This window comes from Protopterus annectens, chromosome 5.part1 (genome assembly GCF_019279795.1).
Source record: "Protopterus annectens isolate FY-2018-M chromosome 5.part1, PAN1.0, whole genome shotgun sequence".
NCBI lineage: Eukaryota > Metazoa > Chordata > Ceratodontiformes > Protopteridae > Protopterus > Protopterus annectens.
The window spans coordinates 278251822-278271021 of NC_056736.1; the positions used below are offsets into that span (position 1 = coordinate 278251822).

Below are 19200 nucleotides of genomic sequence, written 5' to 3' on the forward strand. Positions count from 1 at the left end.
TTTTAGCCTGAAGTAAGCTATCACTGGAGCCAGAACCTTTGTGAATACTCTGGGCGCAGTAGATAAGCCAAAGGGCAATGCAGAGAACTGATAATGAGAATTTCCAGCTCGAAAACGCAGATATTTTCTGCAACTTAGTCTTATAGGCACATGAAGGTAAGCTTCCTTGAGATCTAAAGTTACCATCCAGTGATCTTTGCCCAGCAGAGGTAAAAGCTGTTGTAACGTCAACATTTTGAACTTGGGAATGTCCAGATAAGTGTTGAGGATAGATAAATCCAAAATTGGTCTCCACGTGTTCCCCTTCTTCGGTACTAGGAACAGGCGAGAATAAAATCCTAGGCCCCTTTCTGGCACAGGAACCGGCTGAATGGCCCCTATTTGGAGTAACTGAGAAATTTGCTTGTGAGCCTCTTGTCTTTGTGGAGGAGGAATGTCTGGCATGCCTTTGAAAGGAGGCAAGGTATGGAAATAAAACCTGTAACCGTGGTGAATGATATCCAGAACCCATTTGTCTTGGGTAATTAAATCCCAATTTTCTTTGAAAAGAGACAGTCTTCCTCCTAGAGGTGCCGCCAGGCGAGAAGGCACTGGCAGCTGAAAAGGCAGGTCATTGGGTCTGCTTACGAAAGGACTGACCCCTGCCCTCACCAGAAGTCTGAGCAGGTGAACTCCCTGTCCTAGGCCTAAAAGCACCTTGAGCACTGCCCCTACCACGACTAGACCTACCCCTAGACTGGGAATCATAAGCAGGATAAGTCCATCCCTTAGCAGGCCAATTTCTACTAAACCTCGGAGGCTGCACCTGCAAAAAATCCTTAACAGTTTGCATAGACTTAGCCTTGTCCTCCATCTTCTTTAAAACTGCTTCCACAGGCGAACCAAACAACACATCAGACTGTAAAGGAGCATCCAAAATCCTTGTCTTAACATGCTCAGCTAAGTTCTGATCTCTCAACCAGGCGTGCCTACGAAGAACAGAACCAGTGGCAGCCACCCTGGAGGAGGCCTGCACAGCATCAAAACCACATTGCAAGGAATGTTTACCCACTTGTTCAGACACATGAACTAAATCCTGCAACTCTTTACACTCAATACCTTCCGCCAGAGCATCCACCTTAGATTTCAACTGTGAAAGAAGATAATTCTGATATTTTAACATGTGAAACTGACAATTCAACGCCCTCATGGCTAAAGTGGAAGAAGTATACACTTTCTTTCCCCATCTATCCAAAGCCCTTACCTCTTTATCAGGAGGGACAGGATTTTTAACAACTGAGGCCTTCCCATTTAAAATGCTCCCTCATGGAATGCAGAGTCTCTGAAAATGAAAAATCCTCAGGAGGGGAAGCTGAAGGAGTAGAATCATCCACATCAGAATCAGAATAAGGAGGGTACTCCTGCAAGTCTTCAGCCGAAGACTCAGAAGCCTCCGAGCATTGCTCAAAACTCTCAAACTCAGATTCCACCCTAGGCCTCTTATCAGGAGGGGGCATAGAACCCCTTATCATAGTAATCAAATCCTCTGCCATTTTAAGCATATGTTTCTTAGGCAAAGACCCTGAAGTACTAGGAGAAACCCCCACAGAAGCAAAACTCGGCCTGCCCCTCAAAGAAGCCTTGGAAACAGAAGGGGAGGCTCTGACCACCTTAGGAAGAGAGGGAAGAACAGCCACCTGAGAAGCCCCCTCAGCCTGGCCTACTTCCTGAGAGGATACATCCTGTAACAGTAAAGTCTCTCCCTGAGACTCCAAAGAAACACCTGGCAAAACCTCCGGCTCCACTGAGCCCTCTAAAGAACCGTCTGGGACTGTCGGTTCTTCCACTCTAGGCTTTGCTGTTTTGTCCTTGCGTTTTTTAGCCGAAGCCGGCGCCGGAGCATCCGACGGCATTTTATAATTACAACGCTTCCCAAACACTAACCTGGCACAGTCTAACCTTCTCTTAATAGTGCGTTTGTTAAATCTAGCACAAGAGCGGCATCCAACAACGTCGTGCTCAGGCCCTAAACAAGGTATACACAAAGTATGGTAATCCCTATGAGGTATCTGTTTCCCACAAGAAATACAGTTATTCACTTTTTCTGACATCCGGTTAAATACTGAGGCAAGAAAAAACCAAAATATTCCCCAACGGGGTACTTAGCCAACTTTGATTCGGTCTGAAACTCTGGCTTCAGAAACTTTCAGAACGCCAACCTGCACTCGCAAAATTGCTTCTGCATCGGACCATGCGGCAAAAAAGACTGAGGATATGACGTCGGTCATGCGCATTAGTACCCTGACGTACTGACGTCAGTCTAATGCGCCCTGACCGACGTCAGCCATATACTTTGGTATTCGGGCCGACTGGACAGCGGACTACCCAATAGTTAGGACTGCAGCAATGTGGAATGAAGAACATATGCTGTTAAAACCAGAGGCACAGCATAAAGAGGAGGAAAATCCATTTGAAGCAAGTCATACCACCTTTTCTGCACCTCACAAACCTGTGAGCAGTCCCACTTAATCTCCATCATGGCAAAAGTCTCCCCAAAGGTGATATCTTCACCAAGAGACTCCATACTACAGTAGACACATGGTGGTCAAAGTTAAGGTCGCAGTGTACTTCTGATCCCAGATCCCTTACCACTTCGTAAATACATAGGGTATTGTTGTTAACTTGACAGTGTGAAGGGACACTTTTTACTGAAGGGAATGATGCTGCATTTCTTTGCATTTAGTTTGAGACAGTGACTAAGACACCAGTAGCTTGTCTGTGTAAGACCCTCCTGAAGTATACTGACTTTATTTGAGGATATAATTGTACCCAGTTATCTGCAAACTTGGTCAGCCACAGCCCCTTAGTTTTGGCCTGAACTTCTGAGACGTATATACCAAGCAGCAGAAGTATCACACTTGTACACTATGAAACTTGTTAGGACAAGGTTTTGCTGTAGAATAGATTTTCAACTATGAAACTCCTACTTAGGGACTTCAATCCTCAAAGATTTGCCAGAATACTACAAATGTTATGCGGAACAGACCAAAATGAAGCAAAGCTTTGGTAATTGTGCAAAATCTGGACATTTGAGAAGTATGCACTAATTTTACTGTCAAAAATATACTTTTTTTAAACAACTTTTTTACATTATTACTAAGGCATAGGCAAACATACATTAACAGAAAAGAAAAAAAAAAAAAATTTTCCATTTAACCACAATATACAAACACATTTTTTTTTACTATCAGTCCAACATTACAAAAAACTGCTGAATTCCTGTCTTCCCTTAAACCTCACTCAGCGTTATTCTATTGCTCACACAATTTCCATTAATTTCTTTGTAATTTGTTCCTTTTTTTCCTAAAGATCCCTCTTCCAGTTCTTTTATAATATTCAATACCCAAATCCAACTGGTGTAGACTTTCATTTCTATCTTCTAGTAATTTTTTTTTTTTTTTGGCAGCCAACAGAATTAAATTTAACAAGGCCTTGCAATGTCTAGGCAATGCAGACCCTCTGTGTCCCAGCTCAAAAAAAATCAATTCCTTACTTAGATATTTGGTCTCCCAATATTTCTGATACAGAACTCTAAAGAATGTTTAAAATCTGACAACCCGTCACTTCCAAAACACATGTTCCCAATTACCTTTTTCTTCTCTCTCACACCTCCAACATCGGCCATCTACCTGAGGAAATATTCCTTAAAGTCTGCCTGGGGTATACAAATACCTATGCAAACACTTCCAAGCAAAGATCCTAACCCTTCTAGACTTGGTTGCATACTTGAGAGGCATACATAGATCTTCCCATTGTTTTCTTATAAGTGTCTTTTCCAGTCTCTTCCCCATCTTTTCTAACCTCCTGATAGATTCTTACAGCTAACATGGAATATTTTATACATCCTAATTATCTCTTTTTAAAAGCTGCTGCTGTTCTAGATTCAACTAAAAACTCTACCAAAGCAGGTCTTTTGCTTAAAATTCCCCTATTCCTTTTTCTTTGCCTGTACTCAGATTAAGCCCTGGTAGGGAAGGCAGTCTCTACTGTTAGAAATATTCACGATTTCTGATGGAAATTTTTTTATAGCTTAAGAGCAGGAATTTATTTTTGTTCCCTTTTTTTTACGCCCTCTATGACAAATGACTGCTGCAATACTCCTTATCAGCACAAGATAAAAATGCTGGGGAAAATTTGCTTCACTGCAATATCCTGCATATATATATAAATTGCACCAAAAGCAATATCCTCAGGTTAATATAATTTATTCACCCAGGCTCTTATTTTCAATACTACTAAATAAAGACTTGTTCTCTCTACAGAAGCAGTGAATGGTAAGCACTAGACATTGTTACATGTAATCCTACCTGGTCGAGCAGTGGAAGCTGCAAAGGGTTTAATTGCACGCACCAAGTCATTTCCTGCTGTAATGTCCACACCACTATCTTTGTAGGAAAGACCCCTACAAACAAAATGAATGAAAAAAAAAAGACTTTTCACAAGCGATCACCACGAAAACACAACACAGTTTTAACAAACATTGCTATGACACAAGGAAAAAGAAGAGTTGGCTTCAGTCCACATAAATGGTATCCAACGGAATTTCACACCCCAGATAAAACTCAAAGTGCCTTCATCCAAACAAGATTAGTCCAGATTTTGAGCATGCTCAATTAGTAATACAGTTAAGCAAGCAACTTAGCAATCACTACTTCAGACTAATAAAAATACATCTCCTACAGGCTGCTGAGGGGAGATCTATGCCTAGCATACAAGGCATTGTCAGACCCCACTCTGATGGAACTCGTGCATATCCGCAAAACAGCACCAGAATCACCCTTTCTGAAGACTTAAACCTTGCCTGTGATATAAACAGGACCTGCTGGAGACACAGGTATGCATCCCAGAGACTACTCTTTCTCTGGAACAGGCTTCTCCATCCAAGTGGAGCAGAGTTCCTCCCTAACCAAATTCAAGTGGAACTTGGGCAACTGGGTGGGGAACAGGAAATTCATCCCTGGTGTGGCACCTGCGTCTCTAACGAACACAGGCAGCCTGTAAATGGTTCATCTCCCAGATCCCTGCTTACTTATCAAGGGTACCAGAATTTGTCAGAAATTTGTTATGAATGGCTAGGCTTAAAAAGGCTCTTGTGGTCGTTGGCCTAGTAAACCCCTATAAACATAAAACTCAACATGCAAAACACAGCCCTAACAGAATGCCATAAAATACATGTAAATTTATAGTAGTACATAACTAAATATTTTCCTTCTTCAAAGACATCTAAAATAAACACTTTCATTCACAAATGGGCATTAGAATGTATCCAACCTAACCTGCCACTGGTGCTCCTTATAACCAGTTAAAGTCTCATTAGCTCAGCCCCTTTGGTTCTTCACAGGATACCAAAAAATATTGTTTTTAAATCTACATCCTCTAGCATATCTAAACAATGAATTACTATTCATTTGAACAGTATAGATTCAAATTCTTTAGTCGCAACCTCCTTACGGCTCTGCCTAGAACGCAGAGCAATGATTTCGTTTATGAAACATTTTAGGACACTGTTAAAAACACCTGGAATTATGTACAGGGCACCACTTAAATCATAATATTCAGAACCTACATAAATGTACTGATAATGACAGCCACCACAACTAAACTTGACTTATTTAACAAATTACATTTTTTGTGACTACCTAATTTCCTTTATTTTTCCCTCTCCATTGACAAAATGCAGAGCTTCACCTCCTTTTTCATGATCATACAAGTGCAACTTAAGCTTACCATTACAGTATAACAGAATCTGAACTCCGCCCATAAAGGTCACTGTAAAACAAACAGCAATGAAGTGGAATGGCATAGGAGGAGAGGCACAGAGATCACCCTCCAAGCCAGTGTAAGCACCTACAAGCTAGATATCAAAGTATAACATACTGCTTGATCTTATCAAGAACCCTCCACAGGTTCTAACAGTTTGAAATTTCCTTAAATGACAACCTTATGGTAATTTTTCAAATGCATCAAGTTCCTGCAAAAAAGGGTATGTACTTGCCCCCCACATTAGCTTCCTTGTCTCAACCCAAGAGGATACACCTGGCAACACGCTCCCCAATTCTGTCCCTACTGGGCATGGATGTGCAGAACCTGCAATAATGAATGCACAAGATCATAAAAATTCTGAAACCAATACACAGTGCTCTATCCAGAAATTCTGGGACCATGTAACAAAGGGACAGCAGCAGCAGGGCAATTAGCCAATACACTGGCTGCCTTAAACATCAATTTAAACTGATGAGAAACGACACTTGACCTTGGCCAAAAATCAGGATGAGAACAGGTGATATGCAAAGGAGAGACTGCATGTGTGTGCGCATGCATGGGTTGTATGGTTACAACTGACATGGGCAAAGCTTATTTGTGTGACCTAGCGAACTGTCTTAATTCGAACAAAAAGTACAGTTTTGTACCTACCATAAATGTAGATGTTAGAGTGCTAATACAGCTGCAGTCATAACAGATGGGTTCTCCTGCCGTCAGACGGGTCCTCGGTCGGCCGAATTCCAAAGTCTAGGTCCGGTGTCGGTTGTCGTCGCTTCTTCCCTGACGTCAGTGCGACAGGGGTATAAAGGAACCAGCCAACGCCATTTTCTTCAGTTTTTCTTGCCCCAGATGTCAGGTGCCCCCAGAAGGAAGGCAATACATAAATTTGTGTAATAATGCAGTGCAATATAATCAAAATACAGTAGTTGCAAGCAAATACATCATAAATGAATACCCCAATCAGGTTGTATGAGGATGTGTTAGCCTATAGGCCTGTCCCAAGAGGGGAAGGAGGGAGGAAACCTGGACTGCAGCTGTATTAGCACTCGAACATCTACATTTATGGTAGGTACAAAACTGTACTATGTTCATCGTGCATACAGCTGCAGTCATAACAGATGGGTAGAATCCCAAAGCTAAGAAAGGGGTGGTAGGCACTAGGTGGAACTAGGAGGAGCCAAAATGCCCTGCAAGACTGCAGTGGCAAAGCCTGCTCTAGATTTGGAGTATAATGGTAGGTTGTAGTGCTTGGAGAAGGTATGCACAGAACTCCAAGTGGCTGCTTCCAAAATATCCTTGGTAGGAACTCCTCTGAGGAAGGCTGCAGAGGTGGCTGTGGCCCTGGTGGAATGAGTTCTAATGCCAGTAGGTACAGTTTTGCCATGAAAGGAATAGCAAAAGCGTATGCAGTGGGCTATCCATTTTGAGATTGTCTGTTTGGAAATTGGCTTTCCTTGAGCTCCTACCGCATAGGACACAAAGAGCTGTTCTGATTTTCTGAAGGGCTTTGTTCTGTCCAAATAATAACGCAGCTGTCTGTGGATGTCCAAGGAATGTAGTAATCTCTCCCCTTTGTTTTGAGGATTAGGATAAAAAGTAGGTAAATGTATGGCCTGATTTAAAGCTACCCTGGATACCACTTTAGGCATAAAGGACGGGTTGGTTCATAAGGAAACTCTGTCCTGATGGAAGATGATAAAAGGCTGGACAGCCATGAGAGCCTGTAGTTCTGAAACTCTACGAGCTGAGGTGATAGCCAGAAGGAAAGCTGTTTTCCAGGACAAATATTGCAAATCTGATGAAGCAGCTGCCTCAAAGGGAGGCAAGGTCAGTTTTTCCAGAATGAAATTAAGATCCCAAGCAGGTATTGGTTGTTTCCTTGGAGGTCTTAAATTCTTAGCCCCTCTGAGGAACTGTCTTAAGAGAGGGTGAGAGAATAAAGGTGGATCAGTGTTGTATTCTGCAAAATGGCTGAGGCATGGATTTTGATGGAGGAGAATGAAAGTCCACTGCTTAGCAGCTCAGCCAAATATTGTAGTATTTGAGGTAAATTCAGTTTTCCAGGATCCTGGCCCTTTTTCTCATTCAAGACACAAAAACGTTTCCATTTTGCGGAGTAAGCTTTTCTAGTTGATGGCCTTCAGGCCTCCAAAATGACATCCTGCACCTCCTTGGAGAGTAGGGCCTGTTGTGATGCTAAGGAATCTTCCATGCGGCTAGATTGAGTGTTTTTAGCTGGCTGTGAAGAGTTTTGAAGCTGTGCTGAGTCAGAAGAAAAGGCATTAGAGGAAGGGTCCATGGTGGGGAATGCGTCAGGCTCCTCAGGAGTGGGTACCAGTGTTGCCTTGGCCAGTCCGGAGCAATGAGAATCATCTTTGGTCTGTCTGCTCTGGTTTTCAATAGAACTTTGGGCAGCAGAGGAAGGGGTGGGAAGGCATAAACTGTCATTGATGTCCAACTGAAAGAGAGAACGTCCACTCTCCAGGCCTTTGGATGGAAAAACCTTGAGCAGAATTTTGTCAATTGATGATTTTTGTGGGAGGCAAAGAGATCTATGTCTGGCCTTCCCCATTCTTGGATTATTTCTGTAAAAACTTTTGGATGCAATTTCCATTCGTGTGGATCTGTCATATTCCTGCTTAGGTTGTTTGCCACCGTGTTTTCCTTGCCTGGCAAGTACTGTGCTTGTAGTTCCATTTTTAAGTCCATTGCCATGTTCCAAAGTGACATGGCCAGTCTGCATAGGGGGTAAGAATGTGTTCCTCCCTGTTTATGTACCACATAACTGTGGTGTTGTCCATTCTTATCAATAGTTGACCTGGTTGTAGAAGGTCCTTGAAAGCTATAATAGCATTTATTACTGCTAGCATTTCTTTGATTGATGTGAAGGTGCTTTTCTTTTTGGGACCATTTGCCCTGAATGCACCGATCTGTCATGTGCACCCCCCAGGCGTAGTCCGAGGCGTCTGTTGTGATGACTTGATTTGCTTGAGGCTTGCTGAATGGAAGACCTGTGTTTGTTTGACATGCTTGAGCCCACCACAGAAATTCCTTTTGCAGACATGGAATTAGTGGTATTATTGTTTCCAAACTGTGGCTGTGTTGAGACCATATGTTTTTCAGGTACCATTGTAGTTTCCTCATATGCAGCTTTGCACATGGGATTAGTAAGATGCAAGATGCCATGAATCCCAGAGCCTGCAGGATTTTCCTTGCAGTCAGCCTGGTGCAATTTGCTAGTGTTCTGAAGTATTGAATTAGTTGCCCCTGCTTCTCTGGCGTGAGGTAGGCCATCTGGGTGTTTGTGTCCAAATTGGCACCCAGGAAAATTATCTTCTGAGAGGGTATTAGCCTTGATTTTTTTTGTTGACTGTGTATCCCAGAGAGTTCAACAACATTATTACATAAGCCAGATGTTTCAGAAGAATGTGCTTGCTGTCCGCTTGGATCAGGCAGTCGTCCAAATAGGGGTATATTTGTATCCCTTGAAGTCTGCAGTAGGCAATTACTGATGCCAGGCATTTCGTGAATACTCTGGGCAGTAGATAAGCCAAAGGGCAATGCAGAGAATTGATAATGGGTTGAACCTGCAAGAAATCTGAGGTACCTTCTGCAATTTTGTCTGATTGGGACATGCAGGTATGCCTCCTTGAGGTCCAATGTTACCAGCCAAGACTCCTTCCCCAGCATGGGAAGAAGTTGCTGTAGAGTGAGCATCTTGAATTTTGGTACGAGTAGAAATGTGTTTAGGATGGATAGGTCCAAAATAGGTCTCCAATCTTTTCCCTTCCTTGGCACCAGAAATAGCCTGGAATAAAAACCTTGACCTTGTTCGTGCGTAGGTACCTCTTGAATAGCTTTCATGTTTATGAGATCTGTAATTTGCCTTTGTGCCTCTGCCCTTTGATTGTGTGGCAGGTTTTGCATGCCTCTCATTTTTGGAAGGGTGTGAAAATGAAATTTGTAGCCTCTGTTTATAATGTCCAGGATCCATTTGTCCTTTGTGACAATATGCCAATTTTTTGAAAATAATGCCAGCTTTCCTCCTAAGGGGGCTGCCATTTGAGACTTGGTTGGCATGCAAAGGGGAAAGTCATTGGGTTTGCTTTCTGAAAGATTGCGAGTTATCCTCACCACCTCTTTGTGTAGGAGCTTGCCATTGTCTGCCTCTAAACGATCCTTGGGATTGTCCTCTGCCCCTCGGGCGCCTGTATCTGCCTCTTTGGGGTCTGTCCGTGGCAGGAAAGGACTAGTTTTTGGAAGGCCAATTTCTACTAAAACGTGGGGGTTGTACCTGTAGAAAATCTTTCACAGTTTACATTGATTTAGCCTTTTCCTCCATTTTCCTTAATACCTCCTCAGCATTAGCACCAAATAGTACATCCTTTTGAAGAGGGGCGTCTAGTAATTTAGCTTTGACATGATCAGGCAAGGCTTGTTCCTTGAGCCAGGCATGCCTACGTATGACTGATCCTGTAACAGCAGCTGTACATGAGGCCTCTAGAGCATCAAAACCACATTGTAAGGTATGCTTACCCACTTGTTCTGCACTATGCATCAAATCCTGCAACTCCTTCAAGTCTGGTTGTTCAGGTTGTGACATTTTACTTTTCAATTGTGATAACAAAAACTGTTGGTATTTTAGCATATGAAACTGACAGTTTAAGGCCCTCGTGGTTAAGGTAGCTGAGGTATATACCTTTTCCCCCCACCTTTCTAAGGATCTGGAATCTCTCTCGGAAAGTAATGGATTTTTAGCAATGGAGGCCTTAACTCCCTTAGGGCCCTGTGAGATGGTTTCTGGGTCAGCAGCATGGCTTTTGTATAGAAATTGGTGTGAGTCAGGAACCCTGTAGTACCCGTCAGGCTTAACTGGAGCTGGAGGTAGAGAGTCCGGGTTAAGGCAGGCCTCCGAGTAAACATCATCTAGGATGTCTAAGACAGGAGGTATAGCCAGAGGCCTGTGCTGAGGTAGCAAGAGAAATTCCCTAAGCCTTTTCTTGGAATCTGAATAATCTTGGCCTTCCCAGTGGAAGTGTTCCCTTAAGGTATGCAAAGTTTCCCCAAATGAGTAATCCTCAGGGGGGGATATAGAAGGGATGGATTCCTCCGCATCAGAGTCTTCAAAAGGGGAGTAAGAATGTTCCTGATCATCAGAGTGCTCTAAAATAATGGAGCCCTGATCAGAGGTGGGGGAATCTTCCTCCACTCTGGGCCTTTTGTCCGGTGGGGGCTGAGAACCTCTGATAAGAGTAATTAAATCCTCAGCCATTTTAAGCATCTGTTTCTTAGGCATGGGGCCTGGAGATGGGCCCTGCGTAGCTGGTCTCAGAGTGCATGGTTGTTTAGACTTAGTGAAAGCCTTGATGGAGAAAGAAGAGGAAGGTCTGAAGACACCTTGAGTGAAGGTGGACCTGTCCACATTCTGAGTTTCAATGCCAAGAGTGGTTTTGGTATCTGTAGTCGGGGTGTGGGCCGAGGAGCCTGCGACCTCGGGCACAGGAGATACCGTCAAAGAAGTGTCGTTGGTAGTCAGGGGCTGCGTAGGCACCTCGCTGAGAACCGGACCACGTGTAGTCTGCTTTTGCGTGGTGTCGGTAGAGGCCGCGGACCTCGTGTGTCGGTCCTTATCTTTGCGTTTTTTAGACAAAACCGGAGTCTGAGTATCCGACGACATAATATAGTTAAATGCTTTCCCAAAATAATGCTGGGCGAACTCCGCCCGACGCTTAATAGTGCGTTTGTTGAATGTAGCACAAAAGCGACAGACCGAGACGTCGTGGTCTGGGCCTAAACAAGGTATACAGAGGGAATGGAAATCCTTATGCGGTATTTGCTTCCCACAAGAAATACAATTATTAACTTTGTCTGACATCGGTCTGAGGCAAGAAAAGTTTCCCCAACGGGGTACTTAGCTTTTAAGAAGACTTCGGTTTCCAAATTTTCGTAATCTCAGGAGCTGGCTGACCGGCACTTGCGAACTGCTTCTGCTTCGGGCACCGCGCGGCAAGAAAGACTGAAGAAAATGGCGTCGGCTGGTTCCTTTATACCCCTGTCGCACTGACGTCAGGGAAGAAGCGACGACAACCGACGCCGGACCTAGACTTTGGAATTCGGCCGACCGAGGACCCGCCTGACGGCAGGAGAACCCATCTGTTATGACTGCAGCTGTATGCACGATGAACATCAGTGTTTGTACAAATGCTGCTTTTGGAGAGTCCGGGTTGACTGGCAAAGTGTTTGGGCAGTGTGTTTTTGGGGAAGAGTTACATAAGGGAATGCATTTAGTACGCACGCGTGTGTGTGTGTGTGTGTGTGTGTGTGCGTGTGTGTGTGTGTGTGTGTGTGCGTGCGTGTGTGTTACGGTAAAGGGTAGATTTAGTGCATGTGAGTGCGCCCGCTAAGTTAAATGCATTGTGGCAGAGCTGTCTTGTGACTTGCAAGTGTTATGAAAAGGGCTTTTTAATACAAGCTGCACGTTCAAGGTTAAGGTGAGAGTTAGCAAGTATTAAGGTGGAACAGAGGTGGTGAAGCCTACAATGCCTTCCCCTGTGAATGTGTACATTCCTTTATGCACCCCATGAAAACCATGTGAACATGGCTTGGTAGAGCCAAGCAACAAGAGAACAATGTATTAGTGAACCCAGCCTCAAGCATACAATAATTACAATTTAACAAAGAGCTCAGGCTAAGAAACGTCTCAACAATTAGTTTATTAAACTAACTTCAGCAAAGCTTTCGGGCATAACCCTTCTTCAGTGCAGAAAATGTTTTATGCACTGAAAGGCTATGCCCGACAGCTTTGCTGAAGTTAGTTGTTTATTAAACTAATTGTTGAGATGTCTCAGCCAGAGGTTTGCTAAATTGGTAGAATCAAGCACATGTCCTGACTCATCTGCTACACACCAAGCACCATACTTAAGTTGGTAAAGGTACAGTAGTGAGCTAAACCACTTCTCTCTTAAGGTTGTAGGAGGTATCACCACCCACTCACTACCAATCTCCCCCCACCCAGCATCGCCACTGCCTGATTCACCAGTTGATTTTGGCGTGTCCAAGTTGTAGTCAGGACTTCGTAGCTTTATACCACAAAGCTAGGTGTGACAATCCACACAAGAATCTCCAAAGGGTTTGGTTACAGGGGTTTAGACTCAACTGGTTTGGTAGAGAAATATTTATCACTCCAAGGCCTAGAGGCAAGTGTGACACCAGAGGCAGTAATATCAAGTATATAGAGGCTCTGAATTCACTGACAACTTTCAGTCCACTGCAAAGCTTGCATCCTCAAGCATGCAAATGTCACACTAAAGATCATGGTAGTAAAGCATAGGAACAGAAAATCCCAGACTGGATCCTATATTATATCCTTGGCCAGGAAGCAGACAACAAAACCCCATGGACCCTTTCAAAAGACAGGACAGCAAGTAATGCAGGATTAACTCTATGCTGGCAATTACTTTTCTCCAAGGAGAAATCAGAAAGGACTTCAATTTAGGATTACCCCTAGAGGATGCAACCATGAGAAACACTCACTGCAGAACCACATTCAGGAAGTCCATGGCAGGGATAATGAAAGCCTTAAATGCAGGTACCATGAGATTGTCTTGCAAGATTTTAGCCACCACAGCCAATATCCCAATGAAGGGTACAGAGTGGAATCTGAGAAAACTATAAATGTCAACATTTCAATACCAACCCACTGCAAACCAAAGGGATCTCTTGGCCAGATTCCAAATGCTGCCGATGTTTGATGCTGAGGTAAGATGCACCCAAAGTGCTCAACACCACCATACGAGTACCTTACAATACCACAAGTATGAGCCCCTGCTGGCTGACCACTCAAAACTGCTTCATATGTACCTGCTTGAAGTTGCAATGATCCAGAATAGGATGAAAATCTGTCTCCACTAGCTAAGGAAGAGATGGGAGTAAAATCTGTGGATCTCCCCTGACTCTGAGAACCTCTAGAACCACTCTGAGTGTAAGTTTGGACCAAATTCATTGACTGATCTCTTTTTGGAGAAGACCTGAGCTCCAAAACAAACTAGCAAAAAAAAGTCTAAAGCCCACTTACCCTTGTGATATCCCTCCAAGCTGAGTTGAAATAGAGGGCGGTCCCAGACCTAAGTAATGCCTGCAGCAGAGTAGAAAGCAAGGTCCCCCTCTTGGTCAGCCTAGTAGGCAACAAACAAGGCAACAGTGAGTGATGGTTTATAGGCTTTCAGAGGATTTAGCTGGCCAGGGCACAAAAAGGAATAAGTACAATAAAAAAAGTGTTTGGGGAGATCATACAAATGCTCTACAAAAGGAATGGCCTTCTTCCCTCATGAGGTTAGCATAACCTAGGTCCTGGGACCCCTGATCAAGCAGCATTTCCCCCAGAAATGAGCATCCAAGATCTTGGTTTCATTTCAAGTTCTCCTAAAGGACAACTTCAGCCATACTGCCCTGTGAATACACGCACACAAAAGCCTGCAGTCATTTTCAAACTATTAGCTGATCCAGAGCCTTACTAACCAGGTTGGATTTTAACTGGAAGAGGTGAGAAACTGAGAAGGATCCTACATCACACCATAGTAGAGCACGTCTTCACACCAGTCCAAAACTCAAAATTCCTCACTTGCTATCAAGGTGGCAAATCGCTTTGGTCATTGGAACCTACGCAAGACCAAAATGTTCACAAAGGATTCATCTACAAAAAGCTTAGTAAGTTTTCTTGCAAGGCACTTTATTGGGACTGAAAGACTTAACATTGGATCATCAATCCCTTGTTAATATTATCATGGAAAACCTAGTTACAGGGGAGGAAAAAAACTAGGATTCCTCAGGCTTCTAACCCTACATCTGCTAAGCACCTCTGGGTGGCATGGAAGGACGAAGGGCTTGAGGTCAGTCCAAACCATTCATAAACCCCAAGCCTTTCCAATAAAGGAGGTCATTACATGGAGAGATAAAGGATTGAAGTCATTCTTTTTCCATCCCAGAGTGACCTCAGGATCAAACTCAGAAGTCGGACAGGGAAGAACTAAACATTTTACTACCAGCTAGACTAAGCTCTTAAGAAGACTCACGTGATGGTATGTCACTGAATGATGCCAGGCATGAAGGAACAAGGAGCCAAGTGCTTGAATAAACAGCTGAGGGTGGTGCTCGCTAAAGATGTCTGTGCTCAGAATCAGTTTTCTAATGGTGCGAACCTGCAACTGGACCCATGTCTCAAGTGCTCACTAAATAACCAACGTCTTGGCCCAGAAATGCAGGCTCTGCTGCAAAATGACCTAATGAACTCCCCTTGCCATCCTTCTGGATCTGCTGGCCATCTCAAATGGCCAACTCTTAATCCAGAGCATCACTAATCTGTAACTGGATGACTCAAAGAATACTATTCTGGGATCAAGCTGGTTGATCACTGACTAACCGTCAACCAGGGCAGACCAACACAAACCCTGGGATACACCTTTCAAGAGAAGCAACCAGGGGGACTGCCTTCTCAGTTTCCTCATTGGCAGCTGAATGTATTTACCTGAAAGAGGCTAAGATATCAACCTGCCATCTGAGTGCCCTTGTGCAATGTTCTGACTTGTGTATGGCTGCAAAGATGATGCTCCTATGACTTTCTGCATAAACAACTTTTGAGGGCTGCCCTGATTTGCTCATGAAGTTCATCAAATGCTTCTCCCTCCAAGTAGCTGGGTTGAACCTCTGGCATCTGTAACACTTGTCAGTATTGAAATTCTCCATGTCAAGAGTAAAAGAAATGGTGGGCTGTTAATTTGACAGCTGCATGCATTATTTACTGGGCTGTTTAGACAAGGGACTGCAAAACTTTGAAAAGGATAGCAAGATGTGAAATAAGTGAGCAGCAAGAACTGATGAGCGCATTGGGATATGCGATGGTTTAAGTCACAGGCATCTGCACCTTAAAGATACAAAGATGCCCTTAAATTAGGATTCTGCGGGGGGAGGGGGGGTTGTAACTAGTGAAGATGCATCAAACCAACAGCTTGCCAAGGTGGATCCTTTATGTTATCTTTAGCTCTAAGAATATAAGCAAATTATTTTAGAATCAGTTTATCAATTCTCATACATCTTTATGAGGAGGGTAAAACAAAGGCAACTGAATCTTTTGAATCATAGTCAAGTCAGACATGAAGATGGATTAGTAAGAAACAAGAAATGTTAAAGAAAAGACAGTCACAGGAAAATATGAACATTCATTATGGAATCACTAAGGAGTCAACACCATCACTCTGGCTAGTTGCTAATCAGGAATGGTACAGACACTCCGAATTTGAACTTAAATACAGGGGTGTAGCCAGAAATTATTTTCTACTCCGACCTTATGCTGCTGCTCCCACCACTCGCCTACCACTTAAAATATACTCGTCTCAAAACTCTGCCTTTATGCTCATAAGAAAGGGACTATTTTCAATTTCTGCTACCTGCAACCATAAAATGGCTACTTTAGAGGTGCATTCTTCTCAGGAAAGCGTATTTTGTATAGCACTGTACAGTATACAATAGAGCTCAAACTGTTCTAAACTTTGTGCTGTTTGAAGTATAAACAGTATGAGAGATGCTCAAAGAAAACATACTCACTTGAGTACGAGTACATCTAGATACACCTTTGCTTGGATGTATATACTGGTCAGCTTAGAGCAATACAGGTCAATAAGCAAACTCCAGAGTCTCAGAACAGCTTCCAGAATTCTACGGTGGTAATCCCTCAGTCTCATCTATTCCAGAATATTTTTCATTCAGGACAAGCTAAATTTAGAAATTGCTCTAATTTATCAACTGTCCACACTACCCATTATATACCAAGGAAATGAAAACAGTGTTAGGAGGTACAGGTTGCATACAGATACCCAAGCACAGACACCCTCCCATTTCTTTCTAAACAGATGGTCTCCAATCAAGAGTGTCCAAAGTAAAGATTGCACTTCTTATGAACCAGCAGTAACAGTATAACCACAGCGCAAAATTTGTAATGTGCGTAAAGCTAAAACTAATACTTTGTCATACTGAGTTTAATTTTGTCTGCATTATAAACAGGCTGTGACTGAATGCAGCCCCAGTGGCCCAAATTGCCTACTTGTACAATAAATTAGAGACTACTACTTAAATGTGTGGGGAGTCTCATAAAACAGCCTGCAGCTTTTAACAGCAACTTGGGCATCACTTACCAACAAATACTTACTGATGCAGAGATTTACCAAGGCAAGTCTTGCTCTACTTTGTCATCAATGATTTCTTATTCGTAGCTGATTTGGGGATTACAGAAATAGAACTACTTTCAGCCATTAAAATAAATGTAGTGAATTGTGACAGTGAATGACAGGCATCAAAATATCGGCAAAAGTGCAAATTTTGTCCGAGAACTGCTGGAGGTAGAACTATTTCATGACAATCCTGGTAAAAATGGGAATGCAAAGTCTTGTTTCCCCCACTCTGAACCAAAGAACTTCTGTGGGCAGAAAGAATGGGACATTTTAGCAAATGTCCTTCAGATCCAGTGGCCAGCCAGGGTCCCAAAAAAAAAACAGCACTGAATGGAAAGCTGTTTTGTATTTATTAATTTTCAGGTTCTTTTTTTCTCAGACACAAAACGTCTACAGTGAGACCACTCAGCTTTCATATTTTCTTCTAAACAAGATAGAAACTTAAGCTGAGTCTTATTTATTATGCAGCCATCTCCTATTCCCTTTTAGAGAATGTACACCTCAGAAGAGGGATGGCTCGTCAGAAAACATTTTGATATTGAAGTGTCTGGACAAGAAAGGGATTTTGAAAAGACCCCAATTTGCAACTGCTTGAAGGAACTGCATCCTAACTAGCTCTGTACCTGGGATTATGCCAGTTGTATCTTTTATCAGATAAATGGTGTTCAATATTACAGGATGAGGGATTGAAGGGAGGGTAGAAGTTAATGAGGCCAATGTTGTGTGCTAATTGGTGAATCCACCAAAGCATTCAGGAAAAAACTGTTTAAAACAGGACTTTGATTATTTTCTGAGAAGTGGACTGTCCTTGAATTCTTGTTACATTTTTAAACACCTTTATAAAATGTTCTCTTAAGACATTAACACACACACATCAATAGAAAAAAAAAAGTTATGTACTCACCATAAGGTTCCAGGTTTGCTGTCCAGTATCTCACCTTCATTCTTGCTGGTTGAGATCTGGTTGGGTTTGGAGCTGATCCACGGCTCAGACTCTGCTGCATACCAAAGCTCAAGAACTTCTACTGGGGTCAAGGCTACAACCTATCCCAGGATGCCTAGCGTCCGTTTCCCAGATCTCGTTTGAAAGACTACTCCCTAGAGTATGCCAAAAGAAAAAATTTTATGAAATATATTGGTCATAAAGGTAAAGAGGCAAGAAGGGAATCCGTCCATATTTGCCAATTGTAAAGTCCTCCAGATCCTCCAGGAGGGGGAATGGATGGGTGGGATGCAAGAATGAAGGCGAGATACTGGACAAAAAACAAGGAACATTATGGTGAGTACATAACTTTATGTTACGTTGTCCTATCTCGCCTTCATTCTTCGTGGTTGGGACAGAGTCCCCAGCACCTTTTTCTTTGGTGGCTCAAGGGAATAAACTCTTCAGGACAGTGGAACCAAAGGATGCACTGTTCCGGGAGGCCACATCTACTTTGTAATGAGAGATAAAGGTGAGAGGATTAACACATGTAGCAGCAGCACAAATTGAATCCAATGGGAGTCTAGACTGAAAGGCAATGAAGTAGACACCAATCTAGTTGAATGTCCTTTAACTTTCCTGGCGGTTCTTTATTATGAGAATTAGACACATAGGTGATGAACAAAGTAACTTGAGACTGCCATGCCTTTTTTATTTTCTGAATAGGAAACAAACTGGTCTGACTATGCACATCCAATTGATGAAGCCTATATTCTGCCTTGTTGGCATAGCTAGAAAACAAAACAGGCAATTCTATAGATTGGTTTAAATTCGCTTCAGACCAAACTTTTGGTAAGAAGGAAGGATTTGTTCTGAGGGAAACTATCATTGTGGAAAAACAAATATGGAGGGTCGATAGACAGCTTGCAATTCAAACTCTCCTAGCTGAAGTAATTGCTGTTAAGACGGGTTTCCAAGAAAGATTTTAGTGAACAAGAGGATGCTGGTTTGAAGGGGGGAAGGGTCAAGGATGATCATATTAGATTTAGGTCCCATGGAGGAGGGGGTTCTCTTAAGGGTGGTCTTAATAGATAAAAGTACCCCTGAGGAAAGCTTTGCATAATCTATGGGACATTACATTGGATCCCAGGTCTCCCACATGATAATTTGATATGGTGGCTAATTGTACTCATATAGTGGCTGCTGCTGCCCCTTGATTAAAGTCTTCTGTTAGAAATTCCAAAATTGCAGGTA

The 19200-nt window shown here is 42.9% G+C and overlaps 1 protein-coding gene across 1 annotated transcript in view; it reads right to left on the minus strand.

Moving 5' to 3' along the window:
• The window catches only part of GART (phosphoribosylglycinamide formyltransferase, phosphoribosylglycinamide synthetase, phosphoribosylaminoimidazole synthetase), a 1783038-nt gene that overhangs the window by 661215 nt on the left and 1102623 nt on the right, over positions 1 to 19200 (minus strand). Inside the window, exon 12 of the mRNA XM_044072949.1 lies at positions 4347 to 4441. Coding sequence (XP_043928884.1) covers positions 4347 to 4441 — 95 coding nt within the window. The remainder of the gene's footprint in view (positions 1 to 4346; positions 4442 to 19200) is intronic.